The sequence below is a fragment of the Hippocampus zosterae genome, chromosome 11 (assembly GCF_025434085.1).
Source record: "Hippocampus zosterae strain Florida chromosome 11, ASM2543408v3, whole genome shotgun sequence".
In the NCBI taxonomy this organism is placed as follows: domain Eukaryota; kingdom Metazoa; phylum Chordata; class Actinopteri; order Syngnathiformes; family Syngnathidae; genus Hippocampus; species Hippocampus zosterae.
The window spans coordinates 16,002,370-16,017,993 of NC_067461.1; the positions used below are offsets into that span (position 1 = coordinate 16,002,370).

The window sequence follows — 15,624 nt, forward strand, 5'->3', positions numbered from 1 at the left end:
TACTGAAATAACTGAGTTTAATCATTAATTATCAAGTTATTCATTCAAGTCAATAAGTGCCTGAAAAGTCTTGCTGTTTTTAGTTTGACAAGGCCTTAAGCAGAATGTGGTTGATACACAGTTTTGGACAACAGTGAAACATCAAAATAATTATTTATGTACACAAGCTTGGATAACCGCCATTATACACAAGCACAGCTCAAGATTTGAATTGCAGATATTGGAAGAAAATAGAGAATTCAACAAACTGTAAAGGCAGCAGAACGAATTAGTTCAAATTTTGAGGAAGAATTTCTTCCTGTACAGCATGTAGGCAATGATTACCCACAATGCAGTTCCCCAAAGGCTTTGGAAGAGCCACTCCCAGTGGTTTCCTTGGAAACGCATCTCCCAGCTGAACGGGAAGTAGAAACCCAGGAGCGAGTGTCCGACGTACACCAAGATGGAGTTCATTCCTGATGAGGAGAGCGGTGGAGGCATACATTCATGTACAGCCTGACGTGCTTTAAAAGGGCAATGCACTATTGATTTATTTTTGGGAACTACATGATCCTTTAAGGATGAGGGGGGCCACGTTCAGTACCTGGATATATGAACGGTTGTCCGCCCCACCAGCCCATAACATCCGTGATAACGTACATGCCTGCCAGCAAGAGGAAGGAGAGACAGCCCATACACGTCACGTAGGACAATGACCTGACGGAAAAGATCACAACAACATGTTACGACTGCAGCAATGTGCATTTTAGCAGAATGGTGTGAACGGGGTTTTAAAAAATGACAGTACTGCATAAGAAAAGTCAGAACTCAGTCTACGGTTGGATGAAACAGCTGCGTCAACAGTTTAGGAGCAAAAACTTGACCTTCATCCAATGAAACACCTTTGGGATGAAGCGAAACTGAAATTTAGAAAAGAGATAATGACAAATGTTCTGGATGGATGGAAATCACGTTGAACGTCTTCCAAGAAGACTGGAAGATTTTATTGCTCCAAAGGGAACAAATGATTTCTTCTCGTTTGATTTGCAGCCTTCGACTGATTGGACATGAGGGACATCGATCAACCTTGGCCGGGTCACCTGGATGAGCGTTTGTTGATGTTGCGAGGCCCAAAACAGGAGGACACCCAGCTCATATCACCGATAACACATCCCGAGATTTGTCTTGCAAATACAGTGGCTGCAATGGACACCACAATACCCAAATACGTTTGTTCATTTAATGTCTAAAGCAGAAGTAGTGGATCCTTGGCGCAGGCTTCTTGCTAGCCAGCCAGCCATGTCCCGTCTGTCCCTAGTTGCAAGAATGTTTGATGCAATATCATCTAATGCAAAGTGGCTGCCTCCCAGAATCTCTGAGATGGCTTTTTTTTCTTCCTTTTATTTTAATCTGAGCTGAAGTGGGGCCAAAAAGGACTCTTGGCTGGGAGTTAATTACTGCTCGACATCCCGGCAGGGACTCGTACTCAAGAGCTCAATAACCTGTGCATGATGAACTGCCTATAAAAGCCCAGGCAGGTAATGGCGAGGGATGAGCACGGCTTTAGGGGGAGGCTTTGGACCATCAGGAAGAATTTGCTTACACATCACAGATGAAAACGGCATTCTTCCTGCTGCAACATTTAAGAGGTGCCCATCATATGAAAGACGATGTGGTCAAGTGAAACAAATGCAGTCATAGAGCAGTCAGTGTGTGAGCAAGTACAGCGGCTTCACAAAGTGGACGCGCCCCTGTTGAAACTAATTACATTTTTCTTGCTGTTAAAAAAGTGAGACCGGTAGAGGTGAGCGGGGCAGTTGACATTCAGATTCAACTTAGTTGTCGTCCACATTTGGCTGGGACAGGCTCGAGCTCCTCGGAACCGTAAAGGCCATACGGCGTTTGATTTTTAAGGGTCCTCTGTATGAATATATACATGACACAACTGTGACTTAATGACTGCATTCAGTCTTTTTGGGTGGGAGTCTGGCAGCCGAGCACATCTTGACGTGATCTATCTTGACTACTCACTTTTCCCTCCTCCCGCACTCTCGGATTTCAAGGACGCAGCCTTCATTAGGTCATCCCACGGCCTTAAAATGGGATTTAGGCCTGCGCTCGGACTGGGGGAAATTGGGGGGTGGTCTTCTTTTATTTTTATTGGGATGTACAGCGCACTTGAGACCATCAAAACAATACATGACCCGAGATGCTGTGCTTTCGTCTTTTTCCTCCACTAGTCACATGATCGTTTTGGAAGAGGCAGCACTGCGGTTACGTTGATGCTTTTCCCAGATCCCGCTTCCATTCCGTGGCAGTGAAACTACGGAGCGAGTGCTTCTGCCAAGGGGGTGGGAACGATAGTGGGCTGGGGGGGGCGATTTTGCAGCTCGGAAAGGAAGAGGGATCATGTTAGGAGGATGCATATGGCACTCCACCTCACACTTCTGCCAATTATTTACAGTCCAGGCTGTCATTTGAAGTAACGAAACCCGCGTTTTAGTAGCTGTGATTTGCGCCATTTGGAAAACACATCCTTTCCTTGGTGAAGAAAAGTAGCTGGATTTAGAGGGTCAGGAAGCACTTACCAAAGGTTTTTATTGACAGGTATAAATCCTTCGTCTCGCGTGCACTTTGAAAGGACGGCTGCCGAGATTCCCTAAGGAGGGAAATGAAACAGATTTCAAATCGATGAAGAGGAATCAAGCGAGATGCACGGGGCAACTAAAACACCAGGCAACAGAATCAGGCAAATCCAGCAGATGAGATGAGAGGATCGAGATCAATTCCGTCACACGGATGGAACCGAAAACACAACCGTTTGATTGATCACCTCTCCGGTGATGTTTCTTCAAAGAGAGATTGACAGTGTCAGACGCAAGCAAAGAATCCATTCGGTGTCCAGTTGACCCTTCGACTCCATACACAAAAAGTACAATCAAATGACTCTGGCATCAATAAACGCCCAAGCGGGTCTAATCTGTTCCCATTTAGATATGATTTAGATATTTGAAGAAGCATTTTACACGCCGGGGAGAAAGCAAGCGGGGGAAGAGATCAGAATCAGGGCTTGTCGGGTGGATATCCATCATCCATGTTGAGATGACAGAATCGATGGAGTGGAAATAGCCGCGTCGGGACTGAATTCAGCCTCCAGGCTCTCCAGGCTGCAGGATGTGGGATGAGGCTGGTATGTGGGACAATCGCTCAATTTCAATCTCTCACTTCTGGAGTCTGATCGTTGGGATTTAATTAACATGGCTTCTTGTTGTTCTTCCTCCTTTTTTGGGGGAGGGGGGGGGGGCAACTCGGCTGCCCCCGAATAGCAATCTGCCACAGGAATCAGACACAAGCCTGCCGTGATGGAAAGCGGGTTTGCGCTTTGTGGTTTTATGGAAAAGTATCGCGGTCTTGCGGTTGGCCTCTTGCAAGAATGAACACGGTGACCTGCTAATGTCTAAAACATCTTTGCTTCCTTTCTCCACACAATAGTGGTTTGTTTCAAGAGCAGCTAAAACTGTGAACGAACGATAGCAAACTATTTCGATCGCGACGTTGATTTGTTTGCCCGGATCCCTGCATCGCTCCATCAATAAACGCTGCAACGCACTGCCAACATCATGATGTCGAGTAGCATCCGCATCATTAACTGGTCCACCGTGGTTGTGCGGGGAATCATAAAAGTCAAATGTTTATTAATCTCGTTATGTGTTACTTTATCACTTGGTGCCACGGGGTGAGAAACTAAATGGATCTAATCCGTCTCACTTCCCTCCAGTCAACACGCTACATTAATAAAAGGTCGGAAATATTCACCACCGGGAGAGAGAGAATTTAATGATGACAAATTTTCAGGACGGAATTTCAGATGCTTTTCATGTACGGCAAAAAGAATTTGCAGATATGACACCAAAAGCAAATTGAAGATTTAGAGTACGGAATTTTCTTCTCGCTGTACATGTTGCACGGAATTCTGCTGTCTATTTTTTGAACTGATCAAACCAAAGTACCATGAACAGTGTTCACTTTTATAAGTTCAGTTTCTTTAGCGAGCCATTATTTAAGATTAAAAATAATGGATATTTTCCACCATTTAAAAAATATTTTCCAGGCAAACAAACACAAACAATGAGACACACACATCAGTTTGAAATTCCACCAAATAATGCCGGATGGTTTCCTCTCGTTGTTATGACAGGTGGTCTAATTAATTTGTTCAGTATCCTATATTACAACATTGCATTTGTCTACAGTACATGAAATACTGGACACAGCTTAAAGCATGAGCAACTTTGTGAAGGCAGAATTCTTTGAGCACCGTATGAATAAACTCAGTGTTTTTGTTTGTTTCCCCTGCTCAACATGTCCTCTTGCCTTCCCACAGCACAGTTGAATTTCAAAGGCAGCGATGCAGGCAGGCCAGGCGGCTCCATCATCACTTCAAGTCACATGACTGCTACTTGAGGATGTTGGTCTCCACATAGCGCGCGGGCTGCTCTTAACCTCATTTCCAAACCGACACGCTGTACCTTTGCAGTAGCTCACTGATTAGAAAAATAACGGCCAAACGCATTGATGCTTCCTATGCGGATAACTGTCACTCTGGTTCGAGTGGACTAACAGCCTGGCGGCACGTTTTGAGATGCAAAACAGGCCATGTCATATAACCTTTGCCTTTCCCTGTGGGACACTTTCCCACTCACAGTGAAACAGAGTCCAGCTTTGCTGTTTTTGCCCCTTTTGTGTTTGGAGACCACCCAGAATGGAGTGAAACTCCAAAACAAATATTAACTAGAAGCTACAATGTGATGAAATGTTTTTTTTTTTTAATGACGCTAAGGTGTCTCTGATCTACCAGTTTATCATGACTGCCATGTCTTTGGTCTGCAAATATTTGCAGAGACTTAGCATGCAGGTGAGCAACCTTGCTCTCCAGCAGACGCTGGACAGTTAGTTCTATGTCAGCAACGTAAAAAATATATGCCTTGAAAAAGCAAATCAAGTAATAATAATCACGCTGATTTATTTATTTAACAATGCGTCTATAAATTTGGCTGAATAAGCAGATTTTATATTCATACGACTCTCGTATTATTGCGTACCTAATGTTGTGGCCTGTGTTTTACATAACAATCCAGAGCTACACATGCGCCACTCATGAGAGACAGTACGTATGCCCTTGGGGCGCTGGCTCGTCGTGTCTGCCCGGAAACGCACCGCATGTGGATGAGGTTGAAATGTACTGCGATCACACACACACATGTCCTCACGAAGCCCTGCTAATGAATGACTTTGACAGTGATGACTAACATCCAGGCAGCCTTGCAAAAAACATTTACCTATGAGACGGGTATGGTCTTATTTGAGTATGCCATGCAGACGGCATCATTTCTTGTTGCGTTACAACTTCCAGGTGACCTACCAAAATGGTGGCCCATACGAGGAACCTGCACAGGATGTGGATGTTCCTCCCCTTGTAGAAAATGATGATTTTCCCTGCCTGCAAAAAAAGACAAGGGCAGATACCAGAAGTCATTTCAATATACATTTGAAAGGAAGCAACCGAAACACCCCTCATATTCATATATTTGACCTTGAGTAACCAAATATGCCTGGGAGGTGTCCCTGATGCGGCGGTCACATTTCGCCCATCCCATTGGGCCAGATGTGGCGTGTAAGACATCTGCACCTTCTCTTTAATTTGGTGATGATGAATACATTTCAGCCGAGGACATTAGCACACGGGCCAACACAAACGAGGCCGGTGAACACCTGCCGTGTCATCTAACACTCAGTGACTGATGTGCTCAGTCTCAATAGTCCATCGGGAAATGAGAAATGTTGGTTTCTGAATGGCAGATTCCCACCACGACACAGTTTAAACAAAGTTGCTAGCAGACTATATCAAAAACGTCCCACCTCAAGACTCACCGCTCTTCGTGACAATATTTTTCATTTTAATTTTGGTAGTTATATGACGGAGAACCAGTACACATTTTTCACGTCTTTAATGAATGTGGACTAGTATTTGATTTAATTCATCCAGCCAGTTAAAGAAAATCAACAAAACAAGTATGCTTTGAGCAGATTGCTCTTGTGCATTTGTTGGACATCTTCAGCTTCACTAATCTGCACAAACACTATGATGTTTTGCATTTGGTTATCTTAACCCGGAGAAAAACAGTGACAGCAACTATTCACAAATTTTAGTAATGTTGTCGCTAGTTTTAAATGTAGGTGATGAATTAATGCACACAATGCTAATCACCTGCATTCCCAGAAATCCCATCACAATGGAGTTGATTGTGCCCAGAATTCCCTCTGGGTCAAAAGGTTGAGTAGTGCGATACATTTCCTGGAGAACACTCGCACACACGCACACGCACACGCACACACACATGCTGTTTTAAATTGTCCCAATAATACAAAATTGAAAAAATTCAAATAAACTTACTTTGCAAGTAGGATACCTGTACATGTTATCACCAAATATCCACCTGTCAATGTATCCTGCTGCCCCCCCAGTGCAGTTGGGGTACAGGCCATTATCGCCTATTCCACCAGCTCCCAGATACCCTCTGATGGCAAAACAGACAACAACATTATTTAAAAAAATAAATCACATTTAGTTGCTTGAAATGAAATTAAATGTGTGAAATGAAAATGTATAAATATGTATGCAAGCTTATAATTTATATGAGAAAACAAAAACCTCTTTTTTTTATTGCTGTTGACAGCACTGTGGAAAATCATTTATCAGGCTGAATACAAATATGCACACATGCACACATTATAGCTCAAACAGACAATGTTTGGTAATTGTGTGTGGTAGGAGTGACGCACAAAAAGAAGCATTTAGCAGAGCTACGAGCAAGGAAGATGGATCCTTTGCCTCTCCCCCTCTTATTGCACATGACAGAGCCAGATAGTCTAATTACATCCTCTGAAGCGTTCAGCGCAAGCCCATAAATCACCGTACTTCATAACACCAACAACACAAGGTGCACACTAACTGGTGATACACCACAACCAGAAACAGAGCTTGCACCATCATGGAGAGCTCTGAGCAATTTACACCTTTGGCATACTAGATGAGTGAATTATTCAGTTGACTGACTCAGTGACATGGGAGCAGGCTTAGCTTTACATACGTGGGGCAGTTGGGTACAGGCAGGAGGAAGGTGATGCAGAGCCACAAAGTCTCCAAGATGATCATGGTCAGCCACTGGGGCCAGTACAATACCACATCTTGGATGGTGGCCCACCAGTGACCCTGTGGTACAAACTCTTCAAAGTTAACTTGAATGATTATCAACAGGAAAAATGTCGGTACATATATTTAGGGGCCACTTTTTTTGTATCCCATGCAAATCTAGTGTAAAGTCCAGTCTATCATTTTGCGTTTTTGGGATGGCGCAGTTAGAAATGGGCGTTAGCGCCGTTGTGAGACTCAACAGAGGAGCGAAACGAAGCCTTATTCCCTTGAACTTCAACGCAGGTAAAGCACGTGGTCCACACAGCAGAAGCATAACAGACTTGGAATTTGTGCAGGGGATTGTCCCACACAAAGTACGATGGTAAAGAACTGCAAAAATCTCTACTTGCGGATAATGTAATGTTGGCCATTATGAAATGGTTGCTTGGAGACCGCTTTCAAACACTGATTGCGTGTTTGTGTTTGCAGCCTATCCCAGCTGTCTTCGGGCAGTTGGCGGGGTATACCTTGAACTGGTTGGCACACCATCGATGAACAACCATTCATGCTCACACTCACACCTAGGCACAATGAGTACCCAAAGAAAACCCACACAGGCACGGGGAGAACATGCAAACTCCACACAGGGAGCGAGAGCCGGAATCAAACCCTGCATCCCGGCATTCTGAGGCAGATGTGCTAACTAGTCGATCACTGTGTCACCCTGTTTCCTCCCACATCCCAACAATATGCATGGCAGGTTAATGGAACACTCAAAATTGTCCCTAGATGTGATTGTGAGCACGATCGGGTGTTTGTCCATGTGTGCCCTGCGATTGGCTAGCAAACACTTCATGGTGTATCCTGCCTCCTGCTCAAAGGTGGCTGAGATAGACTCCATCACGCCTACAACCATCATGAGGTGAAACGGCTCAGATAATGGATGGATGGATAATACTGCATTCAATTAATTGATTTCTAAGATGATTCAGAGGGTTTGATGTCCGCTGATGTCATATTTCTGAATGAAATACAATGACATTAACCTCACATATCAGCGGAGCGCAGAATCTGTCTGCCTTTGCCTGGATCATGTCTGCCAAAATTGCATTTCATCACCTGCGCCACAAGTTTGACCTAGTTTATTGCACCTGACTATGAAAATGGTGCCTTTCGACATTAATTCATATTTGGTAACTTATATCACATTTTCAAATGAGGCAAGTGGAACAGCTAGCAAAAAGAATGAATGATAATGATGAAAATTTGCTAATTTTTAACATTATGATTTTATAATCATATACCATTACATTGAAATAGAATAATCCAAACAACAATAATGCATTTTGGTGAGACTTAAGTTTAAAAAAAGGTCTGAAAATGGCTGGTACTGAATGAGTTTTAGTATGTGATCTTTGTCCAGGAATAAAGCACCAAGAAAAGTTTTTTTTTTCTTTTACAAATAAAAGCCAGGCAAGAACAATGTGGAGCTGCTTACTCCTTTCTGTTGATTCTCTTTGTGTCCCCACAGAATCTGCAGTAGAGCCAAAACAAAATAAGTGAAGCCCAGGCGCTGCAGAACCCCTGGGATCCGGAGCCACGACCAAGACACTGCAACACATGAAGCAAGTCTCTCAGTGGTGAATACATCAATACATACATAACTCACTTGAATTGAAGTTGTTTCTGCTTGTCTCAGCATCTTATAAATCAGCAAACTGATAATATTGGTCTTGGGATCTTTTCAACCATCCCATCCGCTGCATTCCGGAAAAGAGTGATGGAAAGCAAAAGTCAGTGGGGTATGTCAGCATGCCGGATACGAATGTTGCAAAGCGGATCACAGGTTCAAATCATCTCTTGCGCTGCGTAAGATCGAGTTGGATAAGATTGACTCGTGGGTGAGAGATTGATGGTAATCTACACATTAGTTAATTGAAAAGCTCTTTGCTGTAAAAAAGTGTCGGAAAAACAATGAAATCCCAATCATCGATCAGGCCACATCCAATAAGAGTAGGACATCTCAGAAGGAACGCGGCTAGCTCATGTCACATTTGTTAATGTGCAGGTTATCCCGCAAGACAATTCACTCTCTCTGTCGTCCAGGAACATTTCTGGATTTACAGTATATAGCGCCGCAGCTGTCCAACACATACATAAAATAACAACAATACAACAGAATACATTGAGATAAAATATTGACAATCAAAACATATGTAATGTATAAAATAAAAAACATTGTGTATAGGTTTGTGTGTGTGTGTGTGTATATATATATATATATAAATATATATATATATATATATATAAAAAGTTGTACAAAGTTTTGGTGTCCAATTTAAAACTGCAACCACTGATGCGACCACAATGAAGGAGTGTTCTGGCTTTTCCACTGATAATATATTAGTGTATAATATAATAATTAGCTAACAGCATTCTAGTGGCTTTCATGGAAACTTTTTTTTTTTTACAAGCCAGTGTCTAATGAACATGATGGTCACATTCCGATGAAATTATACTCTTCTGATTTTCGTTCATCAACAAGCTTGCTTCATGCTTTTATGAATCCCAAAGAACTCAAAGGACAGAATCAAAATGGTTTAATGTTTATATGAGGTGACTCTGAGTTAATTTCAATGGTTATTACAGGTTCCTCTGCCTCGTCTGACATTGATGCACCCTCGTATAATGTGACTGCATTCTCTGATTAGATCAAACTAAGCCACAAAACAGCCAAGGGTGTCCTTGGAGACCGAGGTCGAAGCTTGAGTTTATGGTAAAAGTCATCTTGTTGTGAGAAGCTGCAGGAGCAGCTGCATGAAGCTGAGGGCTGTAATTCTATCTCTTTGTAATCGTCCATTACAGCGCGGCTTGTTTTTGGTCAATCTTCCCCGGTTAAGCCTCCCTTGGTGCTGGATTGGGAATCCACACACACACACACACACACACACACACACACACACACACACACACACACACACACACACACAATAACAATATTTTTGTTAACTGGGTTACACAGAGATGCACCCAGGAAAAAAGACCATTAGCATCTGGCTAATGTGCGAAAGCGTGGCCTGTGAAACCTCAGGTGGTCGATGAAATGAGCAAAGTCTACCTGCTTTTCTCCACTTTATCCTTTACGTACCTCTGCAGCTTTTAGAGCAAATCATAGCGTCAGATCTCATAAGATATTTGTCAACCTGACAAACGGCAATGCATTCAAATATGACAGAACAAAGAAACGGGGCGCTCACTTGCCGGTGCTTTGTTGCAGAATCAGAGAATCTTTTTGATGACATTCTTGACTGGCAGAGTGTTGTTTTTCAAAGGAACAGGTACATTATTTATGTGGCGAGTGGATGAGCTATTATGCTTTAATGATGTTCCCAGCACAGAACTGAAGTAAATAACAAACCTGTCTGCAAACAGGATGTACATGTTCCATTAGGAGCACACGCTAATTTTGCACCTACGTGGTCCATCGCGCGGGTAGTAGTTGAGGAAGCAGAAGCCGAGCGTCAGCAGGACCACAGTCCTCCACGTGATCTTTTGCAGCAGCTGCAGGCGGCCTACGCCTCTCCTTTGCATGGAGCTGAACGCCAACACCACTGAGGTCCCAATGATGAAGACAAACCTCAAAGACAAAACATCTGATGTTGGTAAGAGAGCACTTTTGAATGTCCTTCTATCAGAATGAAGGTAATAACAAACTAAAAACATGACCTACCATGGCATTACGAGATCAGCCACAGTCAGACCTAAAAAAAAAAAGTACAGTACTATATCATTAGTATATATATATTTCCTTGACTATACATACACAGCTCTTGGCCTCATATAACTCCTACGCTCCCAAAAGTTTTACAATAAATAAGAAAAAAATGTTGGCCCTCAACCTAAAGCATCTGTTATTAATATGATTAATAAACAGCTGGAGTGCTGTGACAGTACCGGCCCCTGCAGCACTGAAAAGATTCATCACACCACCTGTAAAATCAATATGGTGTTATAGATTTGGCAAAGATGCTATTATAGAACTTAACGTGCGTACGCCTCATGGCAAAACAAATCATTTTGGGAATTAAAAAAAAAACAGCTATGATTAATTCCGTGTTTTTCTTTTTATTCATTTTATACCTTCCCACACAGTCCCACCCACCCTTTAAATACATTCTTGCTCCTCCAATGTGATGCTGGTGATCCATTTGCATGTACTGTGTGTGTGTGTGTGTGTGTGTGTGTGTGTGCGCGCGCGCTTGTGTGTGCGTGTGTGCGTGCGTGCGCGCGCGTGTGTGTGGCTTTCGATCACATTTGTCATAATTAGTCAAATGGGGTCGGAAATTGTTGAAGATGGGGAATTTAGACATGATATGGATCTCATGGCTTTTTTTTAACATAGTCTATCAATCAGTCCGATGACTAAAACGTTATTTTTTATATTATTATGATATTTACTATATACTGTATTTCCATTGTAGACCTTTGGAAAATGTCCAACCCGGACGTTAGCACTCACTATCCCTTTGTTAAGGTGTCAGTCGCCGGGGTAAGTTTATGCTTTCCGTTGAGTTTTAGGTAACAGACTTGGATTGTGTATAATTGCCAATTCATTAAATTAAGAAAATCCACAGATATACCGTATATTATTTTTTATTACACGTTTCGTTTACTGTACTTCCTTTTCAAATTAATCTATTGTAACAGGTACTCTTGGCCGACACACACTGCAGTGGACACAAAACTTGATCGGGGATTGTATAACCTGAACTGCTGAGACGGATTCAACTGTACAATTTGGTGGAAATGTGGTGTTTCATGAACGATATCCATTAATGTATTTTTATTTTCTATACCATTTATCCTGTTTAGAGTCACAGGGAAGTTGAAGCCAATTCCAACTGACACAGGATGGCATTGGCAGACAATTTAGCCTGCGACAACCGCATCAAAAGTCAGCTATGTGAACCACGATATCATCCCATTAAAATACATTGGTGCAGAAACAGTTACATAACAACAATATACCGTCAAAGAGAACGCAAAAAAACACACGGCCCCAATTTACTAATTGTTCAAACAAACTGACGTGGAAGCTGATCTACGAACTGTGTGCATCCAGGATTGTGTTGGCCAGAACTGCAAACTTACTGTGCAGTTCATTTTGCACATTATGGGAGGAGTAGGCGCAAATTTAAATTTAACACGCACGCTGGTAACTGAGCAGAGGCACAAGTAAAATGAGAGGCGATAGTGAGAACTGATTTGTTTGCACACGTTAATATTTTCAGAATACTGATAACGAAGATTGTGGTTATAGGTTTTCTGTTGTGCTCAGCAATTTCGGAGCAATTGAATTATATAAGGGTTGACTTGGAGCCAGTCCCAAGAGGGAGTCATGTGGCATTGCTTCAGACAATACACCTTCAAACTCTGCATTTCTCTGCGTCTGGGTCTTTTCACTAACAGTGAAAATCATTCCTGGCCTCTCCCAGCGCAGGTTTTCCAGTGTGCAGTCTCAAGTTTTAAATTCAATGTTTTGCAGGGTGGGCACAAACATCATATTGTCTTGCAGTAGGGGTAACTTCAAATCAAACAAAGCATGGCCTGCACGCGGTTGTTGGCTTTCATAAAATTATCAGAGAGACCTCATTGAACAGAACGATGGAATCAGCTTTCATCCAAAATATTTGTAAAGATATCTGAAAATGTCAACGGATCAAGAATTAGAGCGAACGTTTAACAACCTGAGTAAAACCAGACCGTTTCAGGTGAGCAGTCCTGTCTCATGCATGAGCCACTTTTCACTCTACCGCAGGGAGTGTCGAAGTGAGTAGGAGTTTGAGTTACCATGACAACGTCAACATTTTCAGCCATTTTGTTTCTTTCGAAGAACAAAAACGAAGGTGCATTCGGGCCAACATAAGGAAAAGCATGACGAGGGCACATGGCAATACCTGTCAATCAGGACAGTGGTCCCCAACATCCATTCTGTGGCCCGGTACCGGTCCGCACAGGTATTTCGACCCTCCCTACCCCAAAATTGTTTTTTTTTTGTTTTTGTTTTTTTTATAGTGCAGCATATATGACCCAATCAGGAATGTTTGTTACTGTAGATGGGAATGCATAAGACTTTACTTCACCATTCCACGGTGCATGTTGGAAGAACCAGTAGCCTCCTCCACCGTAGTTGACAAAAACCATCACTGTGAGGGCAAACCTACAATGACAGCATGAGTCAGCACTGGTCTGATTCAATAACAGATACTGTTACTAAAAGAAATGAGAAAAAAAAAACAACTTTGATATTCTGCTGTTATCCACATGCAGGATAATGCAAACCGAGCAGTATAAATCACTCAGGAAATGAACACTTGTCCTCTGGATATCCTCAAGCAAGACTGCTGACTAAAGGCTTTGGTGTCTAATATATGATACACTTTATTCTTTGCAGTGAGCAAGGCTGCTAAAACACCGCGCACGTGATGGAGTGCTTCACTGAATCATGCGCACCGGCGGGGAAAAAAGGTGTTGCATTTGAGAAATCTGCGGCGTATAGAATTACATGGCACAAACTCACAGTAGTGAAAGCGCGCTGGTATGTTGTAGCTTTGCTCTGGGGCAGACTGAAACCTTTCAACATCCGAAATCCATCATATATTGTTGTTCTTTAAGTGTGATTCAATAACCCCCCAAAAAAGATTGCCTTGAAGTGTGATGATGAAATCAGTAAAAGTTACGGTCTATCCGATAAGGCGCACTGCATCTACTTCTGCTTCCATTCGATTAAAGGCTGCGCCAGGCCATTACTGGTCTTTGAGCTTCAGACTGCAGATACTAGATTTTAATCAGACCCGAGCTTCTCCAGAGGTCCATCAAAGTGAACTATGCTCACGTGACCGTATACTCTATCTGTCGCTCACATATATCAATGAAGTTTTGACGTGCGTATCCATTAGTCGCCATAGTGACAAAAGACAAGGGTTAAGGAAGTAAACCAGACGAGTAAAAGAAACGACTGTAACATGAGGGTTTATGGACCATCTCTCTAATGAAAATGTTGCGTCTTAGGCAGATTAAACTACAGCCGTCACGTACTTGACACTTGCGGCTGCAAATAATCATTAAATCATTCCCCCGGGAAAACAGTTGTTCTACTTTTCAACAAATGACCCGGGTGGAGATCACTTTTGGATTGAATCGAGTTATTTGATGATTCCTAATCAGTTGCAAATTTCAACGTGCCATCCTCTGAATATTTATTACAGCAGAAATTGATTGATTTGGTGGGGGTGACACAGTAGCCCTGATTTATAGCGGACAGATTATTTACAGATGGAGCTTGCTGGCAGTCGTGAGTGGTTACGACTCGCTTACAGACCTCTTTGATATGAATTATTGTGTATGCATTCGCAATTTCAGTCTCACCTTCACCATGTGGTGCTGTAAATGTAGAGTAGCACTTTTTCACAAACGAGCACAGCGAAAGCTGCGATGACATGACCACAAATATTGGGACGCATCTCTTTATGAATGAACCAACTTCTAACTAAATGTGATTTTCTTGGCCCATTTATTATCATGATGATGATTATACGTGCGAAAGCTACTGATACTGTATGTGCACTATATGGGCTCTCGCTCTGTGGCCAAACTTCAGGACACTTTTGAAACCCAATCAGAGGAAAACCTGGAGCTCAGTCAAAACAAGGAAGGAAATGAATGAGTCAGCCATCTGGCGAAGAACTGGCAGCGCGCTGGCCCGCTTTATTATTTGTTCTCCTGTTCCACTAAATACTGACGGGGCAATTTCTTCCGCGCAAACTGGCGACAAGCTTTTAGTTGTGAGGCCCGAAATTAAAATTGGAATCCTTTTAGAAAAATTAACATGCAACCATCACTGCACACTATATCATGTCAGCGGGGCAATTATTACCAACCCCTTTTGCTCACAACAAACGCCTTTTTGCCGTGAAGAATGGGTCAGCATTTACAGTCGATGACTGATGTCTGTGTTCTCTGAGGCAAGAACTTGTTACTTATCAGGGGCAAGGATCATAAGTCAAAAGGCCCAGATGCAGTTTGATTAAAAACCTCTGCCAGGTATTTCACATTATTGCAAGTCAGGACATGTATATTGGAAGCTAGACTGGTGTCTTTTTTCACTTGTTGTCATTAGTTAATGTCGCAATTATTGTTGTTGTTGTTATTTTTTTTTACTCAGTTCTTAGCCAACCCTAGCTGCCATTTCAACAAAAGCATGTGGAATGTAATGTGGTACCACCCCCCCACCCCCTTTTTTTTATCTTTGTATCAAATTGTCAAATTGGGATTGGATGTAATTGACAGTAAACATCCATTCATATGTGGCCTACTTATTTACATTTTAGTCTTTTTTTTATTTCTACTTAAGAACAGGAGTAGAATCAGTACTACCCCTCTAACTGGCT

The 15,624-nt window shown here is 42.4% G+C and overlaps 1 protein-coding gene across 1 annotated transcript in view; it reads right to left on the minus strand.

Moving 5' to 3' along the window:
- Window positions 1–15,624, minus strand: part of si:dkey-192p21.6 (uncharacterized protein LOC565246 homolog) — a 26,638-nt gene continuing 11,014 nt past the window's right edge. The window contains exons 9-19 of the mRNA XM_052079939.1: window positions 13,318–13,394; window positions 10,905–10,935; window positions 10,651–10,811; window positions 8,673–8,785; window positions 7,131–7,252; window positions 6,434–6,557; window positions 6,248–6,334; window positions 5,402–5,479; window positions 2,568–2,638; window positions 584–696; window positions 1–455 (exon numbers count right to left, since the gene is read on the minus strand). Of these exons, the coding sequence (XP_051935899.1) occupies window positions 274–455; window positions 584–696; window positions 2,568–2,638; window positions 5,402–5,479; window positions 6,248–6,334; window positions 6,434–6,557; window positions 7,131–7,252; window positions 8,673–8,785; window positions 10,651–10,811; window positions 10,905–10,935; window positions 13,318–13,394 (1,159 nt within the window). The 3' untranslated portion in view covers window positions 1–273. The remainder of the gene's footprint in view (window positions 456–583; window positions 697–2,567; window positions 2,639–5,401; window positions 5,480–6,247; window positions 6,335–6,433; window positions 6,558–7,130; window positions 7,253–8,672; window positions 8,786–10,650; window positions 10,812–10,904; window positions 10,936–13,317; window positions 13,395–15,624) is intronic.